Below are 27,448 nucleotides of genomic sequence, written 5' to 3'. Positions count from 1 at the left end.
AAGGGCTTACACCACCTTCCTGCCTCCCCTTATTTTAAGAGATTGGTGTGGTACTCTCAGCCTTTTGGCTCATGTCTCAAAGATATCACATTCTCTTCCTTACATCTTTGCTCATGCTGGCCCTCTACTTAAAAAAAACAAAAAAACAAAAAAAATTCTCATCTTTATTCTCTGCTTGAAAAATCCTAACTCATTTTTCAAGACCACACTTGTACATCCCTGCTCTGTGTGCTTATCTCAGCCTCCACCTGGTGATGTTAATTACTTTTCCTTTGCATTTTCATTGCACTTAAAAAATTTTAAATTATGAGTTATGGTTTTTGTGTGCATGCTGGAGTGTCTCTAGGAAAGAGACTGCCACTTATGTCTCTGTTCCTTATGATCCAACATAATCCTAATAGTTGTCATTGGAATAATCCACTAAAAAGATATAATGAGCAAATATATAGTCAAATATATGTGGAAAGTAAAATAGAGTTCATTTTAGTCTATGAAAACTACAAATATTTTAAATGTATTTAGTCATTTGTGGATGTCTGGTAGAAACGTAAAAAATGTATAAATTTTTGTGTTTGTTTATTTTGAAGTATCATTTAATTTTATATCCATATATAATTTACTTTTATTTCACAAATGTACTCTAAATTTACCCTGTGATTTTAACACATGCATATATTCTGATAACTACCATTACTACTAGGAATTGCAGTCAAGCTTTCTCAGCTCCTCCTCAGCCCTTGGCAACCACTGACATGCTACGTGTCCCAATAGTTTTATAATTTTGATAATGTCATTTAAATGGAATATCACGGAAGGCAAACCTTGACATTGACTTCTATCCCTCAGCATAAAGCATTTGAGATGCATCAAGTGGTGTGCCTATTAGTAGTTTATTTCCTTTTGTTGCTGAGGAATTTTTCATAACAGGTCATATGGCAGTTTGCTTATTCATTCACTTTTTGAGGGACATTTGGGTCACTTCCATTTTGGGGTGACTATGAATATTGCAGCTTGTAAGGTCAAATTCTAAGTTGAGCTCCAGAATCCACATCCCATATAACCCCCTTCCCTTGAGTGGGCCAGACTTCTAAATTGCTCTTACCCTATAAAATATGATAAAAGTGATATGATATCATTCTCTGTGATTAGGTCATGTTATGTGACAAGAAGGAAGGGGTTTGAGGGATGTCTTTGTCCCTTATCTGGCACCAGTAGTGGCAATGAGAGGCACTCCAGAAGGAAGAGGCCATTCTCCTTGGTTGACCTCCTTCACCAGACTTTTGAAGAGCGCACTCTTTCTTCACCACCCAGCCCCTGTGGTTTTCTCCAGGGTGAGGTGCCTGCTGCATCAAACTCCTCTAGCATCTGGCCACAGCTTTCAATTTAGTTGGTGACAGCCCCATGGCCTGAGAGCTGTGTGGGGATGTACGTATCCCCAGACAGTGCAGTTTGCTGCTTCCCTGCACCCTCCCCATGCACAGGCTGGGGCCCTGCGGCTGGCCATCCCATGAGCCACCGCACCCATGGCTCCATACCACAGGCTGGGGTCTTCGGACAGAGTTCTCACCAACTCCAGGTTCCCGCTGATGCCCTGTGCACTGGAGACTTTTCCTTGTGTGCCTGACCGGGGGATGGCGAATCAGCTCTGACTGGACAATACCACAGGCTTCTCCACCATTCAGTAGCTGGTACCACACATCCTTCAATGAGATTTGAACCCCCCCTCCCAGTCTGTCCTTCCTCAGCTCCTGATTCATCTTTGAACTTGCTCTGCTATGATCACTTAATATTTGTTTATATAGTGACCCCTATTTAACTTGCTATATGGTATTTTGTCTCTTGATTGGATCCAGACATAGATAATAAAACTATTCCCTCTACCTCTTAAAAACCACCTACTTGTTGATTTTCTATTGAAATTACTAAAGGGATTTTTCCAAAGGGAAAACTTGGACCCGCTTATGCTGCTAAGGAGGAAAGGGCTACTGTATGCTAGAAAGTCCAAGTACGATTAGCTCCGATGCCCAACCAGGTTGGAGGAGGGTGCTAAGGATCACATAGTAGTGTTGATAGAGCAGTTTCTCCCTATGGGAAGCAGAAAAGTTCCCAGCAAATTCTCAGCACCTTGCCAGGAACATCTGGAAACGGACTAGGTGACAACCCATTGTGTACACAATATAGAAGCTGGCCTAAAAATGTTGCATGCAAAAAGACAATAAAACAAAGAGAAACATACAAAACCCTGCCTGCCAGTGCCACAGCTTTGGCAAATGTAGGAAGGAAGAAAATGAGGGTTAGCAGACAAACCCTCCATGGCTGGTGTTTTCCTCTGAGAATTTTCTGTAGGACTCCCATTTCTTTCTCCACAGGTGACTACGTCCCCAGTCGAGATAACATAAAATTTACATCAGCTAAATATCTGAGAGGACAAAAGTAACAGGAAGGGGACTGTTACTTTCAAGAGGACACTAGATAGTTCAACGGAGAATGCTTACCTTGCTTAAGATAAAACCAGGGTGGTAGATATGTCTTCACTGTAGTGACATCAGCAAACATTAGGGCTAAAAAAAAGCTTCTGTGCCTAAAATATCACAGCACTGGAATTTGAAACATACTTATTAAAGAAATTGAGAAAGAATGTAATATTTGATACCCGAGTAAAACTCAACATAAGTTCTATGCAATAAGAGACTAAAAACATTATATAGGCTGGGAGGAAATATAACATGGCTTCAACAGTGGTTATAATGATATACAGATTTACTATGTAAGTAAGGATATTGTTTCAGTCTTCGTAGTCACACGAGGCATTGCCTTCCCCTTTATAAGGTGTTCGCAATACGGAGACAAACTGAAAGCGTTTCTTTACTGTTTTCCAATCTCAGTCCCTTCCCCAGACTAAATCACCGCCGACACTTTGGATTGTGTCTTTCAGACTTCTCTCTCCTTCACTCTGGAATGACTCATGCAAATATGTGGCTCAGATATATACAGCTGCATAACTGTATCTATTTTCTTATCTATCCATAATAATTTCATACCTGTAGGCTTAATGCCAGTCTCCTACTGGCTGAGTAGTTTAGACTAAGTCACTCCTCTCTCCACCTCATTGCCCTCTATAAAGTAGAGCTCGTACTGGTACTTCACGTACAGGAGTGTAGTGAGGATTGGCTTCATATCAGTAAGGCACGTGGAGTAATGCTCGGTGAATAACAAATATGTAATTGTCACCTATCAGCATCACCAGCAGCAGCATCACTGTCAGCATCTTAGTTCTTTAACTTCGCTGTCGGCATCAATAATTGCTCTCACACGTTGATTCACAAATCTGAATTCCTGGTTCTAATATATGTCTTTGATAACCTATATTGTATTTCTAGTATTCCATGTCATTTAAAAAGTATCCAAATTTATTGGTCAAACACATTCTTAATAGGAAATTCATCATGTTTCTTTAAAGACCTATTCTTTCATTCCTTTTTACTGTGCTCCTTATCACAGTTAAAAGATATTACTCTTTCCCTTTACACCCCTGCTTAAAACCTCAACATTGTATTTATCAACCCAACTTCTCTGTAAATTCAATCAGGGGCAAAATTTTTTCAGCTGTATCTTAAAACTATCTCTCCAATCCATTCCATTCTCCCTTCCTTCTGCCACAACCATTTATTTTCCCTGATTATCTCCATTAGCTGCCTTACAATTTTCACTTGCTCTTCAATCCAGCTGTCTCTCTGCTGTCTAATTAACTGTGCTAAACAATGAGTCTTTTAAAAACATTCACGATTCACTCCAGCACATCAAGTGAAGGAAGTCCAAATGCCTTATCTCAGAAAGCTGGTGTCCTTCACAGTCTGACTCTAACGTACTTTCTCAGTCTTCTCTCCCTCCCACTTATTAAACTTCCCCTGAACAAGTTTGGTTACAGTCAGTCAGAGCTATTCACTCCTTTTTTACCCAGCCCTTCATCTAAGCCTTGAATGAAATGTTTTGTTCTGCATCTAAAATACCCTATTATAGGAGAGTGGCTAAGAGACTGGAATTAGATCTTCCTGTTACTAGCCATGTGGATTTGGGTAAATTTAATATCAAGGAGCTTCAGAAACTTGATCTGTAAAATGAAGATAAAATTATTTGTCTTATAAGGTTGTATTAACAATAAGTAAATAAGCAATGTTGTTAGCACAATACCTGAGACACAGTGTTCCTGATATCAATTGTTAAGGAAAAACTCCCAGAATGTCACCACTGTCTTCCTCAGTCCACACCACTCTACCTCAAGAACTAGAATTAGGTTCCAGTTTCCTATTCTCCTATTTGTGCCTTCTTATAAGACCTTTTCATTGAGGTACTCATTATACTATATATATATATTCGTCTTGATCTAAAGCCCAGAAGATGTGATTCCTCTCCTGTGATGTTCTTTGGAGGATCACTATAAATATGTATCTCAAAGATTTATGATAAACTATAAACAACACTTAGGTAAAAGTGTTTTGAAGCTTGTTAAGTGCTCTGCAGAAATGATGTTACTACATTTGCAGTACCTAACACACAGCTCTATTCACACAGTACCGAAGTGTATGTTGAATCAAAGTACACATTGAAATGACGATAAATGGAAGTTATGTTAGGTACCATGTTTATTCTGCATTCTGTCATCTTTGGTCATGTGGTCCCAATAAAACAGGTTGATTTTCTCTTAATTTTATTTCCAATTTATTATATGTCTACTGGCATGAGCTTCCAGAATAATCTTACAAAAAACAGGCTAAGAACATGCTCACACCCCTTTTAAACTTTTGTATAATAAGCTAATTTGTGTGTTTTCATAAAGGGAGACGTGAGATGCAAAAAGAAAGGTGGAACATACAGTCTCATGCTCAGGACCGGGTTACGGGGCAATGAGAAAACCAGAACAGGCATCATTACTATTGGCTTTAAAAATAATTTTGGAATACTCACCTCTAACTACATAGAATACAGCAATGTGAATATGTTTCCTTATAAGTGTATGCATTTTCTGTTTCCATGAGAAAAAGAAACCCATGGCCCAGACTCTTCTGATAACCATGAAAGACTTTGCACGTTCACCCTGTTTTCCACAGTTCCCTCTGTTGATACTAGTAACTCCAAGAGCTGTGTGATTCCAGCCAGGGTGGGATGGCAAAGCGCCTGTTACAGAAGTGTCCCTCCCCTTGCAGCTGTCCAATTCTTGCCAGACATGCGGAGGGGGGGGGTTATTTTTCCTTTTACCAGCAATTCCTTTTTTCCTCCCTCAGGACTGTGATCCTTTGTGATCATGTATGACTCAGTCCGTGGCAGGAACACTCATAGAATTGAGTTTTCAAATGTGTCCAAGTGAAAGGGGACAGGGTCTCAGAAATGAAGAATTGCTCTGAAGGCTGTCTGCATATTTAAAAAGGGGCTATGACTTCCTTCCCATGAACAGTAGATATTCATAGTTTTACAGAATGCATCTTTGTCCCCAAAAAAGAATTTTCACTCTTGCTTCATTGTGTGTGGTCAAAATAACAGTGAGAATAGTCAACTCAGAGAAGGTGGGCAGATTTCTCTTCAGTGCGGAAGAGAAATCTAGATGGTAAAGCTGACTTGAGTCTGGATGGTTCATTTCTTGTCACGTGTAAATGTCTAAGTAATTACTTCCATTCTTCACTTAAAGTTTTGAAAGTATACATAAACATTTATTCATGAATATCTCTGGCATATTCCTATGTAATATTAAATCAATATTAAATTAATAATAAAATAATTTAACATTAATATCTCCTATTTAACATTTTTCAAATTAAAATATATAAATGCTTACTTTTATTTTATATGCAGATTATATCTGTATATATATATCTGTATATATATATATGTATATATACATCTATAAACTATATCTATACCATATATTTTATCTAAGAAACAGACACAGCTCAATCCAACTGCTGGTTGGATATGCTCGGCCAGTTATTTTACCATGCAGTGCACTGAACAAGTATTTACTGATACTGAAGTTTACACTGAACAAGTGTTTATTTTCTTCTACAAAACTCAGTGTAAAATAGTTGTACAGGACAGCATGTTCATAACTGTTCAAAAAACAGCCATGGTTATATTCACTAAAATTCTTGGCATTTTATTATGCAGGAACTGAAATTATGAAATCTAGACCATGATGCCAATTATTGCAAAGCTTTATTTTCATCGGCCTTTTTATATATAATTCTGCTTTGAATATCAAATAATTTTTTATGTAAAGAGATTCTAAGTAATTAAGTAATTAGTTACAAAATGCTGTTCTAGTCTCAATATGAGTTGGAAATTTAAAGTTGGAATAACTAGGAACTTCAGAAAAGGGTTGAGTAGACATATATGATGAATTTTCTATCACATTAAACTTGAATTTTTACAAAATCAAACATAGATGATAATAAGGTAAATAAATCATGTCAGTATGTATGCTGTAATTATAAGAAGGCTGAGTGTTTTCATCTTTTAAATAACTAAAATACCAATTTCTTAATCTCAGAGCAGGTATTTATTATAATATGACATTTTCTAACATGGCTTACAAGAAACTCCCAACTAATATTGCTAACATTCAGCTGCTCATATTTTTAGGGTTATTTAGGATTATCTTAATCTCCTTCAGTTATTGATGAAAACATTACCTCATTCTTGGACAGGAGATATTTCTTCAAGTTAGGACATCTAAGTCTTTGTGATATAACTCTAATAGTTTTGATAGCTTTCTTTGATTTCTAGAATGAAAAAATGTTCCAAGCCCCCTGTGTGTATCTATGGCTCCAGATGATTTAAAATTTTTATATTTGGTCTTTTATTAATGTGTATGGGTTCATTGTATAGTAAGAAAAAAGAAAGTCTTTGTTTTTTTATTTGAGTGGAAAATGTTTGTAGTATTTTTCCTTATAGTATTTTTCTTTAAATTTTTTCATATTACTTATCAATCTTTCTTTTATATCTTTTGGACTTTGTGTCTTATTTTAAAGGGACTTTTCCATACCCAAGATTATATACAAAATTTTTATAGCTTTTTCTATTCCTTGTATAATCCTGTGTCTTATGTTTAAATTGTTGGTCAATCTGGAATTTGATTATAAAGCTATGGGACATGAGGTAGTGATCAAACTGTATTTTTTTACAAATGGCAGTCCTGTTGTCCAAACACCATTCATTGAATAATCCATCATTTACCCACAGTTCTTTGAAATTCTATCCTTATTAATATTTGTTCTTATACAACATTGACTTCTTGTAATATAGAACAAGATTTTAAAGTTAACTGTAGAACAACAAAAACAAAAACAAATTTCTAAATGAAATTCATTGTGCACCAGTGGGTTTGAATCTACCCTTGAATTCGTAAGAGATCAGTTTTTTTTTCATATAAGGTTATTTCATATATTAAAATTTTCTAATTCTTATAGTTTTTCAATCTTCATTTTTTTCTCTTATTCTCACAGTAGTCACAGGAGATAACAGCACAGAAAAAAGATTTCTTTGTTATTATAGGTAATGAAATTGAGGTTGAAAGAGGTTGTGAGACTTGAGAAAAAACAAGTCAGAACCTTTGTTATCTTTATTTTGGATTAACTATCTTTGTAAAACATCTTGATTCTTCGTCTAACTCTAATTACTATTCTTATTACCATTGTCTTTCTTCTTCTTTGTCTTTTGTCCTAGGTTATAAGAAAATAGTATCAGAGACCTAATTTTATTTCTGCCATTGAAATGTATTTCTAATGTGATTCAACCATTAAAATATAGTTACTGGAAACTGAAATGTAGTCAATAGATTTATTAATGAAAAAGTTAGCTTGCTATATTATATATCATTTATAGTCACCTGTTCATTTCACCTTTGCTACTTGTTAAACTGACAATTAGAGAGGCTACTTTGCTTAATTTTATGGGGTTTAAAATGTGTAGTATGCATCATGCTTCTTACATTCAATATTGACTAAATACTTGGAACATAGTAGGCTTCTTAATTGTTGAATGAGCCATAAAGACATAATCACATTGCAGTCAGAATAATGCCACAAAAGATACATAGTGTAGTTCATGAGAGAAGTTTTTCCTGGGGAAGTCTTGGAGAATATCAGTAAAGTCATTTTTCAATATCATTTTCCCATTAAGTAGGAGTTAGTGTTATAGAGCAAAGGAAGATTGAATTTCCTTTTCCCAAAGGGCAACTGTAATCAAAGAGTTGTGGGTGTTACCATACATAGAACTTTGAAAGAAAGTCAATTAGATTGTGCTGCTGAGTTTTGATTGGATGGTGGGAATCAAGAGGGATCAAGCCTGGGGTCAAACTATAAAGGTTAGAGATTATTCAGTAACAACAAGGAAGCACCAAAGGTTTTTGTACTCCGAGAATGACATGATTATGCTTGAGAAGATGATGAGGAAGAGGTAGGCAGCGTTGATGATGCTGTTTCTAGTGAAAGCAGGCTTCAGGACAACATCATTATTAAAGTTCGGAAAGTACTTGCTTCTAATATTCTTAGTACACCCAGGACTAAATTATCTGGTAGACAGAGCTATCAGTGTGGAACTGAAGAGAACATTGGCAGAAGGTTAGAGCTCGTAGGGTGAGGAGGAGAATGGAATCCTGAAGTAATCATTAAAGGATACACAAAAGAGAGGGAAAGATTATTTTGCCTTCAAATATAGATTTAAGCAAATATTTATTTATAATTCAGCACAAGAATATTTGGAATTTTACTTAAATGCATTAAATGCTTTTAGAAGAACGTTTGCTAGTGTCCGCATGCTCTTTCAGTAAAATTAAAGGAAAAAACATCAGAACATATGTAGTAAATAAATAATGAAATAAAATATGTTTTTAAATCTTATACATTTTTAACCTAGGTTATACATTAAATATCTCAGTAAAAGACCATCAACCATTCCCAGCATTACAAACCTACACACTCCTCTTCATTTACAATGGGACATAGAACAGCAAAACTGTAAACACATATGGAGCTGGAAGACGGAGATTTGCAAAGCCTCACCTTGCTTCTGATTCCTCAACTCTATAAACAAAATAAATGATCTATGTGAACAATATTAGGGACTCTTACTTCACAGGCTTATTTTCAGGATGAAATAAGATTATGTATGCAAGAACGCTTTCTAAATTTTAAGTATTATAAAAACATAATGTATTATTTTTAGAAAAAATTTGAAAAGAAAAGCAATTAAAATGCAAAACTTAGTTTTAAAGTTAAAATATTTACTAACAACTTTATTCCTTTTTGTTTTTTTTCTGTTTGTTTATTTAGTCTTTGGGAAATGTTTCAAAAATTTTTAATAAATGTTTTTATTGCTTGTCAGAAAAAAGAAAAAATGGTAAAAAAGCAAATCATATTAAACATTAATTTGTGTTACAGATTATTAAATAGCTATTTGGTAAAGAATTAAAGTGCATATTATACTTACTTGTTTGAGACATTTATGTACCAAAACTACATCTTTGTTTGGTGTTCATTGTTGACAGACATAGGTGTCTGAGCCTTCCATGTTTTTCTTTTTCTCTAACCATTAGAAATAGCTAACATAATAGATGATTTTTTTGTTTTGTCTTGTAGCATTTGTAATATTCTAATTTTCTTTAGACATGTTTCATATGGGACACTCTCATTTTAATTGCCATCGTATTTAACACCTGATACGCAGGACTCACTCGTACTGAAAATAGCTTACAGTAGGCCTGCTGAGTTCTGAAGGCTTCCTCAGGGCCTGAAGGGCAAAATTCTCCTGAGAAATATACCATTTATTCTTTACAAACATTTTTTTTCTGGAAAGCACATGCATCAATCCACATTTGTAACCTACGTGTCCTGCTTTCTCTCAAGCACAGGAGGATCTATTGAAAAGCTTCACATCAGACTGAAACAAAAAGCGCAGCCCACGCCGTCAATGCCAGCCATGCCTTGTAAATTTAAGCCATGTTACTCAGGCAGAAATTCCAGCTGTTAAAACATAGATAATAGAAAGCCAGTGTAAGTCGTGACCAACATTCTCAGTAGGGTTAACACCAATATTACACATTACTTGAACCATAAACTTGATTGCTTTGGGGTCATTGACAATGTCATCATGCCTCAAGTTTTCTGGTTGGTTCGGTTGCTGAATTCCACTTCATGGAAGAAAATTATATTACTTGCTTTTTAGTATTTTATTGGATTGTATGCTAAATTATATACTGCATTTGAGACCACATTGAAGTCTCAAAATAATATGAGAGACTTTCTTCTTAAATTCGTAGTTAATTTTGAAGTTATCTTGATTTACGCAAAGTAAAGCAATAAAAGTTTGGAATTTGCCTGCTTTTCATCATGGTATCAGTACTACTCAGTATGGTAAATGCTCTTTCTTTGTACTTGTTTTTAACAATTTTCACACCTCAATTATATAAAGTTGCAAAAATAATATATCAAATCCTGAGAAATTAAGACGAATTGGATCAGTGTATCTTTCTGTCACATGTAATTTAACAAAGTAAAGAAATCCTCTGTTCTAAAATCATGCAACTAAAGCTCAATTAAATTACTGAAAGCTACTATCAAGTTAAGTTGTTTGGAAAAAAGTAAGAACTCAGTCTTTAGTCTCAATTCAGTAATGAAGTTTCATTACTGTATACCATGGATTACCTTTTTCTCCTAAAAAGAAAAAACAAAAAACAATCAGTCCCATGGGGAAAGGAAAACCTTAACCAACAAATGATTGTACCTCTCTGTCTCATCTCCGTATTATTTCAATTACATAATGTCATTAATAAGATCTTAAGAGATAAAATAAATCATCTTTATAATTCTTCAATATTTTATTTTTAATGACTACCATGAGATATCATTATGTTATAATCATCATAAACTTTAATATATTAATCCTGGCAAGAGTCCATCATAAATTATAAAAGTATATATATAAAACCATATTACCTTCATCAAATAGCTAGGGATATTAGGAACATATTTATTCTTCCCTTTGTTGTTGTAGCAATTTAATGTTTTACAATGACAATCAAGATCTAGAAAAAAATAGAACCATGATGTTGCTGTAAAAGCAGCCCTAAGAAAGCATATACAACATATCACAGCATAAAAAATTTGTGCACATTTCCTAGTTCAAATCAAAATGCCTAGGCACAACTGTTTTGTGAGTTGTTTTAGATCTATAAGAAAATAGGCAAGGGCCCTGCAAGAAAAGAGATAAGAAAACAATTTGTTTCTGTAAAAGTAGTATTTATTCAAATGACATAAACAGCAGTGCATTTATGTGGCAGGTATTTTATTTGACACAGGCAATCAAAGATAAATGGCACATGGGCAGTTTCCTCAAAGAAAGCCCACCAACCAGGAGGGAAGAGAACAAATCAACAGGCAGTTACAATACAGGAAAGTAAATGATACAAAAGGAGATTCATGTGGTGACACAAGGAGACAAAAAATCTGAGGAAGCAATGGCAGGCCCAGCAAAAAGGTTCTGTAATGACTCCTGCCAGTGACAAAGTCTGTGCTGAATTTTTAATGTTATATGATCATTATTATCCTAAACACAATAATGGGCCCGAGTAAGAGATATTCAGAAATCTTCACAGAGCTCAGAATAGCTGATACATAGACACTCAGGGTAGCCTTTTAGAGATAATGAAGTCCTGTGTTTAAGCTCTTTTATATAAAATTCTAAAGACGTTAGAATTTGTTCTCTGAAGGCTATTGGGAATCAATGGAAGATTTTAAGCAGGGAAATGATAGGAGCAAATTCACATTCCAGAAAGAACTCTGGCCACAGTGTGGAGAATTATGGTTGGACCAAGGAGACTGTCCATGTCCAGGAGACTGGTGTTAAAATTAAGGTGAGACTTCCAGCCAAGATGGAGGCATAGGTAGACACACTGGGCCTCCTTGCACAACCAAAAAATGGACATCGAAAATTTAGAAACAAAATAACAACCAGAACTCACAGAAAATTGAACTGTATGGAAGTCGGACAGCCAAGGAACTGAAATAGACACTTTCATTCAGACCAGTGGGCAGAATTGAGCAGCCCAGCAGAGAGGGGTCAAGGCACAAGAAGCAGTGATACCAGGCTCACAAGGCACCCCAGGAGTGTAAGACAGCAGAGGGCAGACCCTGGGCATTCAGGTGGCATCTGGCAGACCTCAGGCATGGGCAAACCCAGAGAAGCGGCAATTGTGAAGCAAGGCACTGTGAGTACAAGGGGGCTGGCTGACCAGGCAGGGGTCTCACATTCCAGCAAAGATAACTGCCGAGTGAGACAGACCATCCAACCCAGAGTCCCAGTGCTAGGAAATAAAGCCTTAAGACACCAACTGAAAACACCTGAGGGGGGTTGAGGCATAGGGAGAGAGTCCCAGCCTCACAGGAGAGTTCAATAGAGAGACCCACAGGGTCCTAGAACTCACACAAACCCACTCTCACAGAAATCAGCGCCAGGAAGGCCCAGTTTGCTTGGGGGAAGTGGCAGAAGGGACTGAGGTTCGTCAGAGAGTGGAGCAAGCGCCATTGGTCCCTCTCTGACCCCCCCACCCCCACATACAGCATCACAACCCAGAGACTGGGTTGCCCGCCCTGGTGAATATCTCAGGCTCCTCCCCTCATACATAACAGGTCTGACCAAACCAAAAAATTATGGCTCAAACAGAAGAACAGATCGAAGCTCCAGAACAAATACAACTAAACGACCGAGAGATAGCCAACCTATCAGATGCACAGTTCAAAGCACTGGTGATCAGAATTCTCACAGAATTGATTGAATTTGGTCACAAATTAGATGAAAAAATGAAGGCTACACTAAGTGAAATGAAGGAAAATGCACAGGGAACCAATAGTGATGGGAAGGAAACTAGGATTCAAATCAATGGAGTGGACTAGAAGGAAGAAAGAAACAACCAAACAGAAAAGAATGAAGAAACAAGAATTCAAAAAAATGAGGAGAGGCTTAGGAACCTCCAAGACATCTTTAAATGTTTCAACATCCAAATTATTGGGGTACCAGAAGGGGAAGAGAAAGAGCAACAAGTGGAAAACTTATTTGAACAAATAATAAAGAACTTCCCCAATCTGGTGAAGGAAATAGACTTCCAGGAAGTCCGGGAAGCTCAGAGAGTCCCAAAGAAGTTGAACCCAAGGAGCAACACACCAAGGCACATCATAATTACATTAGACAAGATAAAAATGAAGGTGAGAATCCTAGAAGCAGCGAGAGATAAGGAGACATAAGGAGAGATAAGGAGAGATAAGAATCTCCCATCAGACTTTCAGCTGATTTCTCAAAAGAGACCTTTCAAGCAAGAAGGGGCTGGAAAGAGGTATTCCAAGTCATGAAAGACAAGGACCTACATTGAAGATTGCTCTATCCAGCAAAACTTTCATTTAGAATGGAAGGACAGATAAAGTGCTTCTCAGATAAGGTCAAATTCAAGGAGTTCATCATCACCAAGCCCTTATTTTATAAAATGTTAAAGGGACTTATCTAAGAAAAAGAAGATTAAAAAAACATGTATAGTAAAATAACAGCAAACTCACAATTATTAACAACCATACCTAAAGCAAAAACAAACTAAGCAAACAACTAAAACAGGAACAGAACCACAGAAATGGAGATCACATGGAGGGTTAGCAACAGGGGAGTGGGAGGAAGAAAGTGGGGGAGAAGGTACAGAGAATAAGTAGCATAGATGGTAGGTAGAAAATAGATGGGGAGGGCAAGAATGGTATGGGAAATATAAAAGCTAAAGAACTTAAGACACATGGACATGAACTAAAGGGGTAAATGTGGGTGGGAGAGGGTGTACAGTGTGGAGGGGAATGAAGGGGGGAAATGGGACAATTGTAATAGCATAGTCAATAAAATATATTTTTAAAATATTTTAAAATTAAGGTGATAAGCAGTAAAGTTGTGAATCAAATAAGTGCCAAGGGGCAAGCAAAACATATTAAATGTTGCTAAACAAAATAAGGGAAAGAAAATTGTATTTGGAGTAATTTTATAAAAATAGTAAAAAATGGGGTTTGGGGTTTTGTTTTGCTTACAACAGTATTTCCAGTTCCAGGATGAGGCCCTGGCATACAGGAAACACTGATTTTTTTAAAAAATAATTACATAAAGTTCCTAAACCTATTTTCTCCATGAAACATAAGGTGTGAAGTTGTCTGCTGAGTGTCCAGGGGGATCACAAGTTTGGGTGCTTGAGTAAATGGCTGCTCAGAGGAATTATAAAATGACACAGATCAAAAACATAAAAATGTCTTGCCAACTTAGAGGCCAGATTGTTACCTATTGTTTTATACTTTTGAAATGACTTTCTCGAACAGTTCCCAATATCTTAGGTTTAAAAATGGGAAAGGCACACACATGGATGGGAGAACAAAGGACAAAGGAACTGAGGGCTGACTAAGGGGGAGAAGGGGAAGGGACTTCTGTATTTTGAAAAAAATACAAGGGTCCCGACTCTGGAAGTTTGCATGAAGTCAAACAATATTTATAGTGTTGTGAATAGTCGTGTAGATAAGCTGAAGGGAGAGAGGCTCTGGGGGAAGAACAGATCATTCAAGCTTATTATTCCACACTTGAGCAGTTGCACTGAATGATGAGGTCCACAGGATGGCCTTGGTGTTGTGACTGAAGTGCAGTGTGGCCCTGAAGATCATTGCCACTGAGTAAATAGGAGCCATGGGCTAGACTGTGGAACAGTGGGCACATAGACGTTGAAACTTTCCCACGTAAGGGTGGATTTAGCATGTGGAAGGACCCTGTGAAGGTGAATGGTATAGTCAGTGAATGACAGCAACAAACTGAAAGGATTGCATAGATTGATGGCATGAGTGTTGATAGAATGGTTGATGGTATTATAGTTTGGAATGTAGATGGGGGAGCCTCAATTATATTAGTATTTCTTTGCAGAATGTAGAGTGTGGGCAAAAAGGATTTTAAAAAGATTTAGTCTGGAAGAAGTGTTCTCATGGGAGTTTTACTAGTTTTCTATGGCTATTGTAACAAATTAACAAAAATATAGTACCTGAAAACAATATAATTTTTAAAAAATTTCATCGTTCTGTAGGTAAGAAGTCTGAAATGAGTCTCAGCGGGCTAAAATTAAGGTATCAACAGAGTTGCATTCCTTCTGGAGCATCTAGGGCAGGGATGTCAGACTCATTTTCACCAGGGACCACATCCTCCTCATGGCCTTCAAAGGTGGCTTCAACGATGTCTCCATCTTTGCATTACTTGACTCCAGGAGTGTTATTAGAACATGTTCTGTATGGATGAGCTGACTGTGCCCTCTGATGGTCTGGACCTTTCTTTTCTTTGCTCAGAAAGATAATGGTGCTTTGCTAAAGCAGGAATGTTCCCATAGTTCATCTTTTTAAAATCATTTCTGGACTGAAAAATTGGAAACTGTAGAACACATGCAGCTTTAGCATTATTGAGGTATAATTGACAAATAAAATTTGTGAGATATTTAAAATGTACCTCATGATTTTATATATATATATGGAGAACATATATTTTAAAAATAAAATGATAGATATACCTATCATTTAAGCTACTTAAATATGTTCAGGCAGAAATTTAATTTATTAGTTTAAATATTTTTTTGAGATAGTTTTAGCCATTAATCAAATAAATGAGAAATAGAGACTTGAACTCTCTGGAGGTAGGTGGAAAATGTTCTGTCACAGTATGTCTAAGTTTGGACCTGAGGCATACATCTCTGAGGATGTGTAAGTGTTCAATATTTAATGCTGTGTATTCTCAGCATCAAAGATGAGGCTTCATAAAAATGTGTGTCTTTTTACAGACTCAGACTTATGTTTTTTATATTATGCAGAATTGTGCCTCATACATAACTAAAAGACCCAGGATTATTCTGGGTTTCACTTATGGTTGTCAAAATGTTAGGGTGGTAGGCATCATGAATACAGTTTCCTGTCGATTCCACCCATTTCCTCCCAAGTTGAAGACACTGAAGTGTGGAATTGCTACTTCCGACATGTGCTGAAATTCACAAATCTACACAGCCTCAGCATCCTAGCTTAGGTTTTATATTTATAAAAACCTGTGACTTTGCTAAGACATCCTGACTTTATTTATTTCATCAAACTCCATAGTTCTTCAAAATCTGAGATGTTCTTCATCTTAGAATTCTCACAGTTTGCATTTACTATTTCACCCACTTGACAGTTTAAATTTAAATAAATGTGTTGTACTTGAGTAAACAAGCACTGTGCTTGTTTTTCTTGTGTGACTTCAATTTTAGGGTTTAAGGTGTCTAATTTTATCCATTAGATGAATTAACTTTATCAGTCATTAGTGATAAAATGTTAATTATCACAGAATTTTGAAGCTATAGAAAGTTTTAATTTAAGAAAGCAGTTCTACCAAGAGAGCAGATTTTAAAAGTAACCATCACAGAAAAAAAATGTTTTGTTACTATGCATGGTGATGAATGTTAACTAGCCTTATTGCAGTGATAATTTTGTAACATATATTGAATCATGATGTTTTACACCTGAAACCAATGTTATATGTCAATTAAAAAATAAACTAAAAATTAGAAGAAAATAAAAAATCAAACTGTACAAGAGTGTACAGTAAAAAGTAAATACCCACTACCCCCTGCCAAAAAAAAATAGCAGTTCAGTATCTCTCTTCAACAGCTTTATATCCAACATTTGGACTTTTGACTGTAATAAAAAAATGTATAGTATGCATAACTTACATATTTTTCCAAAATTTTGTGAAGTGACAGTGACTAAAAGGACAAGCAATAGCCATGTCCATAGACTTGCTCGCTTTGCATATTTAGACAAAACCCCTTCCGCATGGGTGTTATAGTAGGAAAGACCAGCAGTTATAACTCACTGCAACAAACTTTTTCTTGTTGTGTCATTGCAAACTTTTTATCCATGGAAAGTGAACACAAAAGTGTCTCAAATGATTTATTGGGATCCTTACTTTCTACTAATTTGTGTAAAGAATCTAAATAGATAACACATCTTTTGGCTTAAAATACCAGTTCAGTCACATTCTGCGTCAGGAGGGCCCATTTGTTCTGAAGGCTACAGTTCTATCCCAAGGATACAAGTGGAGGGTTTATGGGGACAGGTGAACTCTGCATTTCCCAGAAGGGTTTTGGTAAAGGAGAATCAGAATGGTGATTTTATCACAAAGAGAAAGAGGGAAGTGTGCCAAAGAAGAGTGACAACATAGGGCCAGAAAAGACAAAGTGGAGTAACTGGAGTGGTTAGGAGAATCAAGATCAGTTTCTAGGGAAATGCATGTAATTCCCAGAGGTTACTCAGGACTCCGAGAATTTTTATAGGCTCAGGATTCATGGATGGGCAGGGCTACTCATATATGCCATGGTGAGCGGGATCGGCAATATTCTATTACAAAGTGCAATTGACCCTTGAACAACCTAGGCTTGAACTGCATGGGCCCAACTATACATGTAATTTTTTTAATCAAGCATCAACTGTCATTTTGATCTGTAGTCAGGAATCTGTGGGTACAGAGGGCTGACTATTGTTATATGCAGATTTTCAACTGCATGGAGGTAGGTGCTCCAACCCTTGTCATGTTTGCAAGTCATGTGTAATTTTTTCTCTAAGACTTTCAATATTAAATTTTGTCACTTTTCCAAGCTAACTTTCTTTTATTCAAATTATTTATAGCATAATGAATGGAGATTATTTGTACAGTGTATGCTAATGAAAATTTTGAAATCTGAGAACACTCCAAGAAAATTTCTGTGGTTATGTGCTTGCAATAGGAACTAATAAAGTAGCAGTTTTTCATGGGAATATTTATTTAAGTGTCTCATTTGGGTAAGGCCAGACTGAAATGTTGTGCATAGTATGACATTTATATATACATGTATATTTAAGTAATCATACAGTAATTTCTAACTTATTAAATATTAGATATTTATACAAAGAATATGTCATGAAAAATAAAAATGATTGGAAATAAATATTTCAGATTGTTGATGGAAATTTTATTATTTTTTTACAGACTATTTTTAAAAAATCAATAATGATCTCATGGAATAAAGTTCCATTTCCATGTGTATCCTTAAATCTTCTTTTTTGGTAACCTTTATTTTTTTAGCAGGTTTTCATTTTTTTGGAACATTTAACTGACACATCTCAGAATAACTAATACTGTTGGACCAAGTGATAAAAACTGCTAATTTCATTCATTTCATCACCTGCATACTCTTTAGGAGGAGTGAGAAAACCCATGTGGGCCTACAAAACCCATGCATTTATTTATAAAACCCAGTTTGTTCCTACATAACTTGATGTTACTACTCAGTGCCTTATTTAGAGTGCCTGTTTTGTCAATAATTAAAGTTGGTACCTACATAATGGTATATTTGGTTTTCTTTCAGGATCCCCTGTTTCAACTGGAATCACACAGGACTGAGAGAGGAAGGGGCAGGTGTCCTTTTGATCCCAACTCCTCCTTCATCTCAACGTTGATTGGTAATTATTGCTGCTGCACTCATCAGTTGGTGGTCATATTGGTTTTGAAACTTCAGTTATATTATTCCTTTGGTATTTCTTTATATATGTTGCCTTGTCATACCTGTCTGTGCTGGGAGCAATGATACTAAGTTTCAAGCCATGCTCACTTGAGCCGATTTGACTATGAAGTTAGTGCAATTGTTACTAAGTATGTGTGTCTCATTCTGAAAACACAATTTGCCACTTAATACCTGATACGAGGAATTTTGTATTGTACCACTTATTGTCAAAAATTCAACTATATGAAATTTTGTAAAAATTTAGCTAGAGACACTAAACTATTTTAGCATGCATCAATTTTTTATATTTTAGTTATTCTATGGTTTTAGGGGAACTTTTAATACTCTCATCTCGGTGCCTTTCTCTGTACCAGTAGAATTCAAAAGATAGTCATCCTAATTGAAAACTTCAAAGTTACTTATGTAAATTTCTGTTAATCTAGAATATAAACTATAGAAGCCAGTCAGCTCCAATGACCACTAAATGTCCACATTAGAATAATGGAATAAGCTGGCCACGTTCTGTAGATTTCAGTTTGATTCAGTTTAATCAGATGACGTACCCAAGAACCTTACTTAAGTCAGAGCAAAATACTTTTTCTTCTCTTTCACACTATTTGAGTTTTAAAGCAGCACATTTGTTAAAGGGCTCTGCCCTTTTGATGGTACAGCTGGCTGGATGAGTTTCCAGGTGTAAAACTGAAGAGGGTGACCCCTGACACTTGTCAGAGGTGCTATGAGGAATCATCCTGTGTTCTCAGTGTCGGGAGGCTCTGATATAGGAATCGCATGATGTACAAATTTCTCTTCAGTTTGCAACACGCAGCATCAGGCCAGCCTGTTTACAGAAAATGAGGATGTGTAAACCACATGTAGAGACTTCCTATATTAAATAAGTGGTAAAACGTAAAACTCCCCATTGATGCTTCATCGAAATATCTTATCCTTGATTTGATGGCATCCACGGAGCCAATGTGGATGTTTCCATATAGTCTGGAGACTACATGCTCACTGAACTTATTCAGACACTTGGTTCTGATGGGCTTCGCATCTCATGTCCTACACTCCCCCATCTCACTCTACAGATATGTACATTTGTAGAGCAAAATCTTGTTAGCTTTAATTAATAGGGAAAAGTTTATTTACTTCAACTTCACAAGATGAGAACTTCACATAGTCATTAAGTTCTTTAAGGGCTTGAATACAAAGAGGTAATATTTTCAGGAATATAACATTGTCAAGAAAATATTTTAAAGATATATTGAGTTTCCATGTGTGTGTGTGCATGTGTGTGTAAAGACAGAATAGTAAGGAAGGGAGGTTTTTAATATTGGGGATAGTGTTGTCTAAGTCTATTTAGACTTTGTAGGAATCAAAAACCTTAGGAATGAAATTGCCAGATTCATAACTATTAGAAATTCTTATAGATTGGCAGCATGATATGCATGCATTTGATGGACTCATATGTGTTTTCCTAATGCTTGATTGATTTTTAGCGGCAAATATTTAGAATTGCGATGTGTCTGAAAGAGACTTTCTTATCACCTTTCTTTTACCGTACAATACCTTGGGCAGAAAAGGCCTCCTATAAATATTGACTGAATGGAACACCCACTAGGGTTTCTGAATAAGCGAACAAACAAAACAAATTTAGGGGTAGTACAAATAATGTTGAAAGTCAGAAATTACACAGTAACTTTATAGTGAACTTCTAAAAAGATTAGGGCATCATTTATTTTAAACAATTTACTTAAATTGTTGGAAGTAGTTTCCTTTGCCATCCTGCCACTCACGACTCAGGCTCCCTTGGAGCTTGTTTATGCATGAAGCTAGAAATGTAAAACTGAATTTTTTAAGAGGGCAAATATTACTGGAGGGATATTTCCAAGTGAGTTTCATTGAACTTCCAAATCAAATTACACTCTGCTGAAATGCGAAGTGCTTGCCATCTGGGTGGCTGTTTCGCTTATTCAGAAAAGAAATCAAATCATAAGGTCCCTCCAAGCTAAACACAGAAGTTATAGAATAATTCCTCCAAAGAGAAGAAATAAAAATATAATTCTTCACATTTATCCACTAGCTTTCATCCCAAAGTACCTTTGAGAGATCATTCATTCACTGTGGAAATGCAGCAGCCACTGGGATGGAAACCTGATAACCTATGTCAGCCAGCAGCTCTTTAATGGAAAGGAAGTAGAAATAACTTACCCAATTGAAAGAGCAGCAGGAATTTGGGCTGGAAAAATGGAGCTACCTGAGCTGGAATTTGGCAAGCTCCATGTAGCTTACTCTGACAGGGAAAGAATGCATTAATGTGGTATTTTTCTGACCACACATGTTCACTGCGGATAGGATGGGGCAAGACTCCAGCAAAAAAAAATGACCATCTTTAGAACATTGCTCCTTCTTTGTTTCTTTGTTAATCACCACTCACACTTAACATTTAATGCCTGCTCATTAACATGCACTTTCACGGTAGGAAAAACACTTGATTTCATAACAAAACTCATAAAGCTAACAAGGCTCTCAAAGAAAAAAAATCTGCCCACAAATGACAGGCTTTCTTAAAATTTCTTTACTTTAGATATAGTTTTTATTTCACTTACCTTAAATTAAGTTGATGTGGAATAAAAGCTTACTGTGAAATTGAATAAAAGAATGAAGATTATTTGCTAGATGGAACACGAGTTAATACATTTTTAAAACTTTTAATTTACTTATAAAATATTAATAACTTGTAATGGTTCTATGTGAAACAAAGGGTAAAATGAGCTCCTTATTGAGCTATTTTCTGTATGTTCAGAAACCAATCAAAAGGAAATTATCTATTAATTACACTTACTCTTCAAAAGTCATTTGGAAAAGGGGAAGGGTTTACAGGAACAAGTATAAAGGACACATGGACAAAAACTAAGGGGGGCGGAAATGGGAGGGAGGGGGGAGAGTTGGGTGGGTGAGCTGGGATGGGAGTAAAAGACAGACAACTGTACTCAAACAACAATTAAAATAAAAAATTTAAAGTCATTTGGTATTAACATACTTTATATTGGTGGCATATAAATTCATATCTCAAGGGTAATATTTCTACATGTTTAGCCACATTTACTAACATCATAATTAAGTAGTTTTAAGTATACAAGACTTTATAACCTGGTTTTTAAAAGTTTGTTGAAACAATGCATATTTAGTAAATGAATTGCTACATTACTTGCCCACATTTTTCAGTTCATCCAGAAATATGAGGCAATTAACTTGCCACTAAATTGGTAGGTTTGGTGACTAGTTGAATAAAAATTCAGGACATATTTTCTGTATACTATATATTATTGTGTCCAAAAGGAAAAAATAATAGTTGACTGTTTTTATCAGTTACATATGATGTATTATTGCATTATTCTCCTTATTAAGTTGATAACGCCTTCAGTAACTTTAGGATTTCCCTTATAATTTGCCTTCTCATTTCTGTTGCCTTTTTTTTTTTTAGAACTTTTCATTCTGCGCCAGATTTGTATTATCAGTTCCAGGTGTGAGTTAATACCTACCATACCTGAAGAGCCTACAATATACTAACATTTATGTTACACAATATATATTACTTGTTACTAGTTTTAGGGGAGCAACGCTCTAATTTGTCATGTTCTTTTTATTGCTTTGCTTTGAAAGTGTGAGCTTTGTTGTTGGGATATTTTTAGGATACTTCTTAGGATTTCAGCAAATAACCACAAATGTTTTACAGTCACTCAAATTTTATTTTTATGCTTTTTTTATCCTATGTTCCTATTCCTAGGAAATAAAGTTACAAAAGTTTACAGCCACTGAAAATTTTTTCTGCACTTTCATCCATAATAATGAGACTTTTGTGACTATATCTCCTCATTACAAATTCTTTGAATTAAAGGTCAATGTTGATTGAATGAAAGGGAGTTGGAATACATGTAAGAATAATTTAAGTGATTATTTCAAGCTCCTAATAACATTAAACCCTTTTAAGATGAAGAAACATTTCTTTTAAATTGATTCAGAGAAGAATTATAAATGAATAGTTTTCTCACAAAATAGGACTTGATAATATTGAAAAATGAATGAAAAGGTTTAAATGAAGGTAAAATATGGCTTCATTATCACAGTCTCTATAAATGTAACAAGTGAATGTGCTAGCCCATTTTTTAAATTCATCCCAACTGTGTTAAAACTGAAACAAAGTTATTTTCTTATCACGTTTCTGTCCCTTAAGAATATCTGTACTTTCTTACTCCAGCCTGGTGCTCTCACATTGGGCTGAAGGCCAGGTATCCACATGCTTACTGTTGCTTCTGGCCAGTAAGTAAACTGCTAGTCTCCAAGGAGCTGTTTGAATTTTTTGCTTACACTTTCTTCAAAACAAACAAAACAAAATCAAAGTTAGAAGGGAAAAATTTCTACTCTTCAATTCCCCATTTACCTTCTCTCCCTTAGGAATCTGATTTGACCGCGTCACCATCAATGTAGCACTGGTTTGCCACCAGGAAAACTCAGAGAACCTCCCTGGGTGCCTTCAGGTGCAAATGAACAGGCTTGGAACATTTTCCTTCTTCCTTCAGGCCTCAGAAACCACCTTCCTAACGCTGGTAGCTAATGCTGGCTATCTACCAAAACAAAACAAACGAAAAGCCCCGACAACAACTACGTAACTATAAGCCAGACAAAAACACATTCTTTCCAGTTTCTTCAGCATTCTAAGCAAAATGTGAGGGTGAACTGGGATGACGAATTTTATGGATCATTTTCATCCATCTTTATATTCTCCAGTGCATTTTGTTTCTTTTTGCAGTTACGCATGTCACAGTCATTCTACATAATAGTGCATCGAAAGTAGAATAATTCTCACAAAATTATGTAGGTTAGTCATGAAATGACGCAGTTAAATCAGTCTTTAACTATGTGCTTTCCATGAGGCAAATGTATTCCACATTAGATTTGGAGACACAGCATAAATAAGAGAAACGCTTAAGTAAACCATAAAAAGATAAGAAAGGCATGAAAAAGTAATGTGACTTTTTCTCACTAAACAACTGAGATCTATGTTTTCAATATGGTGAATAAAACCTCCAATTGATTAATTAAAAAGTATATGAATGTAACTCAGTAAATCCCCCCCAAAAAATTAAGGCAATACAATACTTTTAACTAGAACTTAGAGTTTGTATTATAAAAAAGGAGTTATGTACAAAAATATTTTAATGATGCATTTTAACTTAGATTTATTTACAGTAGAATTGTTTTTGTATATCACCAGGAGTCAAATGACTGTATAACTTTCCTATAAACAATTTAGTGTAAACAATGTTTTGGGGTCTGAAAGTAATTGGAAACAAATAGTAGAAGAAAACGGAATCCCTATGTTCATGAATTAATATAATTGAATAACAAGTCTTCTTGAGGCGCAAAAAAAAAACCTCTGTTAACTCATTTAAATCTCCAAGAGTTTTTCTTTTTTGTGATATTTCCCCATGAAGCAGTTTTTAAAAAACCAGAATCTCATCCAGAGTCTTCATATTGTATTTCATAGCTTTTTAACGTAAACACCTAACAGAGTTTTAGATATATTCATTTATTAATTCATTATGCCATTCATTGATTCAACAAATATTTATTGAACAGTTTTTTGTATTCCAGACACAGTATAAGGTACTGGAGACAAAAAATATATAAGACACACGAAGAAATCTGCATTCTAGTGAGGCATAATGTCAAACATATAAGGAGTTAAATAACATACAGTAGGATGAACAATATGATAGAATAGGCAGGGGTACTATGGTGGTACCACAAAACTACCAGAAGTTTTGTCATGGAAAGATTCATGGAGAAAGTGAGCAATAGCCAGGTAAATGGGGAAGTAAGTGAATAAATCCAGGCAAAAAAAAAAAGAAGGGACAGCAGAGAGACCATAAAAGCTTAGCAGGCTTAAGCAATCACTTGTAGGTCTCTCTAATTCTACAGATACCGAGACCATTGGATATTGAATGGTCTTGCCAAGGTCAAACAACAGATTTCAAGCTGGAGACTTGGTTTGCAAGACTTCCAATGCAGAACTATTCCCAGAATTCTCATATCTGTACATAGAGACGATTGTTGAGCATGACAATGATAAGTTACATTCACCTGTCAAAATACCCTGCAGATGTGTTTTACTTTTTAAGTATAACCACACCTGACCATTTAAAATTAACATCACTTACCAACAGAAGTCAGTACTCTAACAATGAAAAATAATACTTGGCATACAAATCAAATATCAAAATAGTTGTTATTATCCTAGTTGTTGACTAAACTAATAGTTATGAAATATCATGTCTCCATAGACATAGGAAAAGAAAGACTAGGGTAGTTCTGTTCTTATCATTGAAACTGTAAAACATATCTTACTATGTATATGAAACTTTTTATTTTTAATTCATGAAAATATGATTTATTCAGATGTTAATTTTGCTATCTGTAAAATACCAAAATATTGATTTACAGATTTTCTTTAACTATATCAAATAGTTATAGTTTCAAAGTAAAGTTTTTAACTGTAAACTACATATTTACTATAAATAGCATCAATTACTATAATGATGGTGAGTACCTTTGTTCATTTAATTACTATTTGGTAACATTTGTTCCTAAAGCTTTACTCTGATTTATTATTTTTCATTACAGTGAAATACTTAGGGAAGTATTTTACCAAACATCATTATTATCTGTTACTATGAATTTACCAAATGAGATACACCAGCCAGGGAAATAAATCATCTTTTTTTCCTTTGTGCAGAAAACCTGCCTAGAATATAGTATTATTTGTGTCACAGGGTTGCCATCTAGTGGCTTCTAGAGGTACTTGTTTGTTAACTTGATAGAATTGATTAAAATAAGTGGAACTTTGAAACAGGCTGGGAAGGGAAAAATAGCCAAAAAACTGTACTTGAAAAATAACTAAATAAAATTAATTTTAAAAAAATAAAATAATCTTGTTGAAAAAAAAAGAAACATTGTCCCACATTGGGCTCAGGAGAATAAAATTAATATAATATAAAGTAATATAAAGATGACTTTATATATAGTGAAGTAATATAAAGATTAGCTTCTCATAAGAATAATTTCAGATATGAAAGTTCTAGAAATATTTTAGAAAATGAAATCGAATATTAAAAACTTACAAAATAAAAAATTGTCATGACATTTAAGAAATCAGTATTTTGTCCAATGTATGCATAAATATTCAGCCCAGACAACATTAGAAAAATAAGTCACATTAAAAAAAATCTAAATAATAGACTTTATATTTTTGGATGGGAAATATAATCAAGTATAATAATTTAAAATACCTCAGAAAATTACTCATTCTGGTCATTCGATAGTAATTAACTCTTTTACGGTCAGCTTTTTCATAACATAAAGACAGTGGTCCCCAGGCCTTATGATGAATTCAGCACGATTCTCTGTGATACCGGTGCAAGGAGTGAGTCCCACATGTGGTTCGTGCCCCTCACCACCGAATGCATTTTATCTCAAAATGCTCTTTCTTCACTTTTGAGTTTAAAAATCTCTGATGAGGACAGCATTGTTGACTTTGATGTATATTATGTTACTTTCTTCCCCCTTCTATCACCAAAGGCCATGTTTAAATAAGAGTTTGATATAACTTTCTCTACCAAGTTACATTTCCTTAGGTCCAGATGTAGAGCATCTTTGTTTTATGGTTTCTGTTACTTGTCTTATCACACCTCTCACTTAGCATACAGGATGAACTCAATGAATATAGTTCTTTTTCAAACTTGTTATCTTGAAAAATTTTAAATACAAGGAATTGAAAGAGGAGTAAAATTTATACCTGTATGCCCTTAACCTCTGATGCACAAATTGTTAATATTTTATCCCAGTTGCTTCTTTCTCAGTCTTTTATAATATGTATAGTTTGAGTGAATTTCTTTGTGGAAAACTTGTATCTATGTTATATCCTATATAGTTTTTAAGAATTCATAGTAAATTTTGAAAACAGGAAAAATAATTTACAGTTATTTGGCTTTCTATAAATAAAAAATTTATAATTAAATTTCTAAACTCTTATTTATCTTGAACCTTTGAATTCAGTTTCTACTTTATTATTCCTTTTCTAAATCTGGCATAACATAAACAATCATCTTTACTTTTTAAAAATTAAATCAGTTAACTAAACTTGAAAATAAACTTCCTTACACAGTGTCCCATTTACAACACAGGTGATTTCTTTCTCAAAACTGAAAACATAAAAATATATTTAATCTAAGTTTTTAAAAGTTTTAAAGGCCTCATCTGAGAAAAACCTTCATAGATATCGAAATAGTTTGTAAATTCTACATAATAAAATTTATAACTATGACACTGATCTTTTAAATTCTGTTTATATGCTTCATCAAATTTGTCTGTCTATACCTTTAATAATTCAAATTCTAAAATTAAGTATGCAGTTAAAATATGTGATTTTGGAAGCACGGTTTGTTTTGAATGCTCTCAAACTTCAACACATTAAATACTGCATGTGCACCTTCCAATTTTAACAGAAAAACATTAATACTTTGGGTTTGGCGTGGTCATCATCTCTGTTTGTAAACCTGACCAGAGTTATAGGACACTCGTTAAGAAAATAATCTTACCTTCCTAAATTGAGGTTGCTTTTTCCAGTGATTTTTTTTTTAACCACAGATTGTGCACTGGACAGGACCGGGAGGCTGCGGAGGCCCAGAACAACCCCTGTGGCATCACCAATGGGCGTACTGCCTGTCTTTTGTCACTTTGACAAAAGAGGACGCCAAGTCCCTGTGCTTGGGAGGCATTGGTCTTTCT

The 27,448-nt window shown here is 35.0% G+C and overlaps 1 protein-coding gene across 1 annotated transcript in view; it reads left to right on the top strand.

Annotated features, from left to right (window-relative positions):
• The window catches only part of SEMA3E (semaphorin 3E), a 248,810-nt gene that overhangs the window by 179,719 nt on the left and 41,643 nt on the right, over window positions 1-27,448 (top strand). The window contains exon 5 of the mRNA XM_053672814.1: window positions 18,467-18,560. Within this exon, the coding sequence (XP_053528789.1) occupies window positions 18,467-18,560 (94 nt within the window). The remainder of the gene's footprint in view (window positions 1-18,466; window positions 18,561-27,448) is intronic.

The sequence above is a fragment of the Artibeus jamaicensis genome, unplaced genomic scaffold (assembly GCF_021234435.1).
Source record: "Artibeus jamaicensis isolate MK-2021 breed Jamaican fruit bat unplaced genomic scaffold, CSHL_Jam_final contig_787, whole genome shotgun sequence".
Classification (NCBI taxonomy): Eukaryota; Metazoa; Chordata; class Mammalia; order Chiroptera; family Phyllostomidae; genus Artibeus; species Artibeus jamaicensis.
Note: the sequence above shows the minus strand (reverse complement) of the source record. Positions and strands in the feature narration are given on the sequence as shown.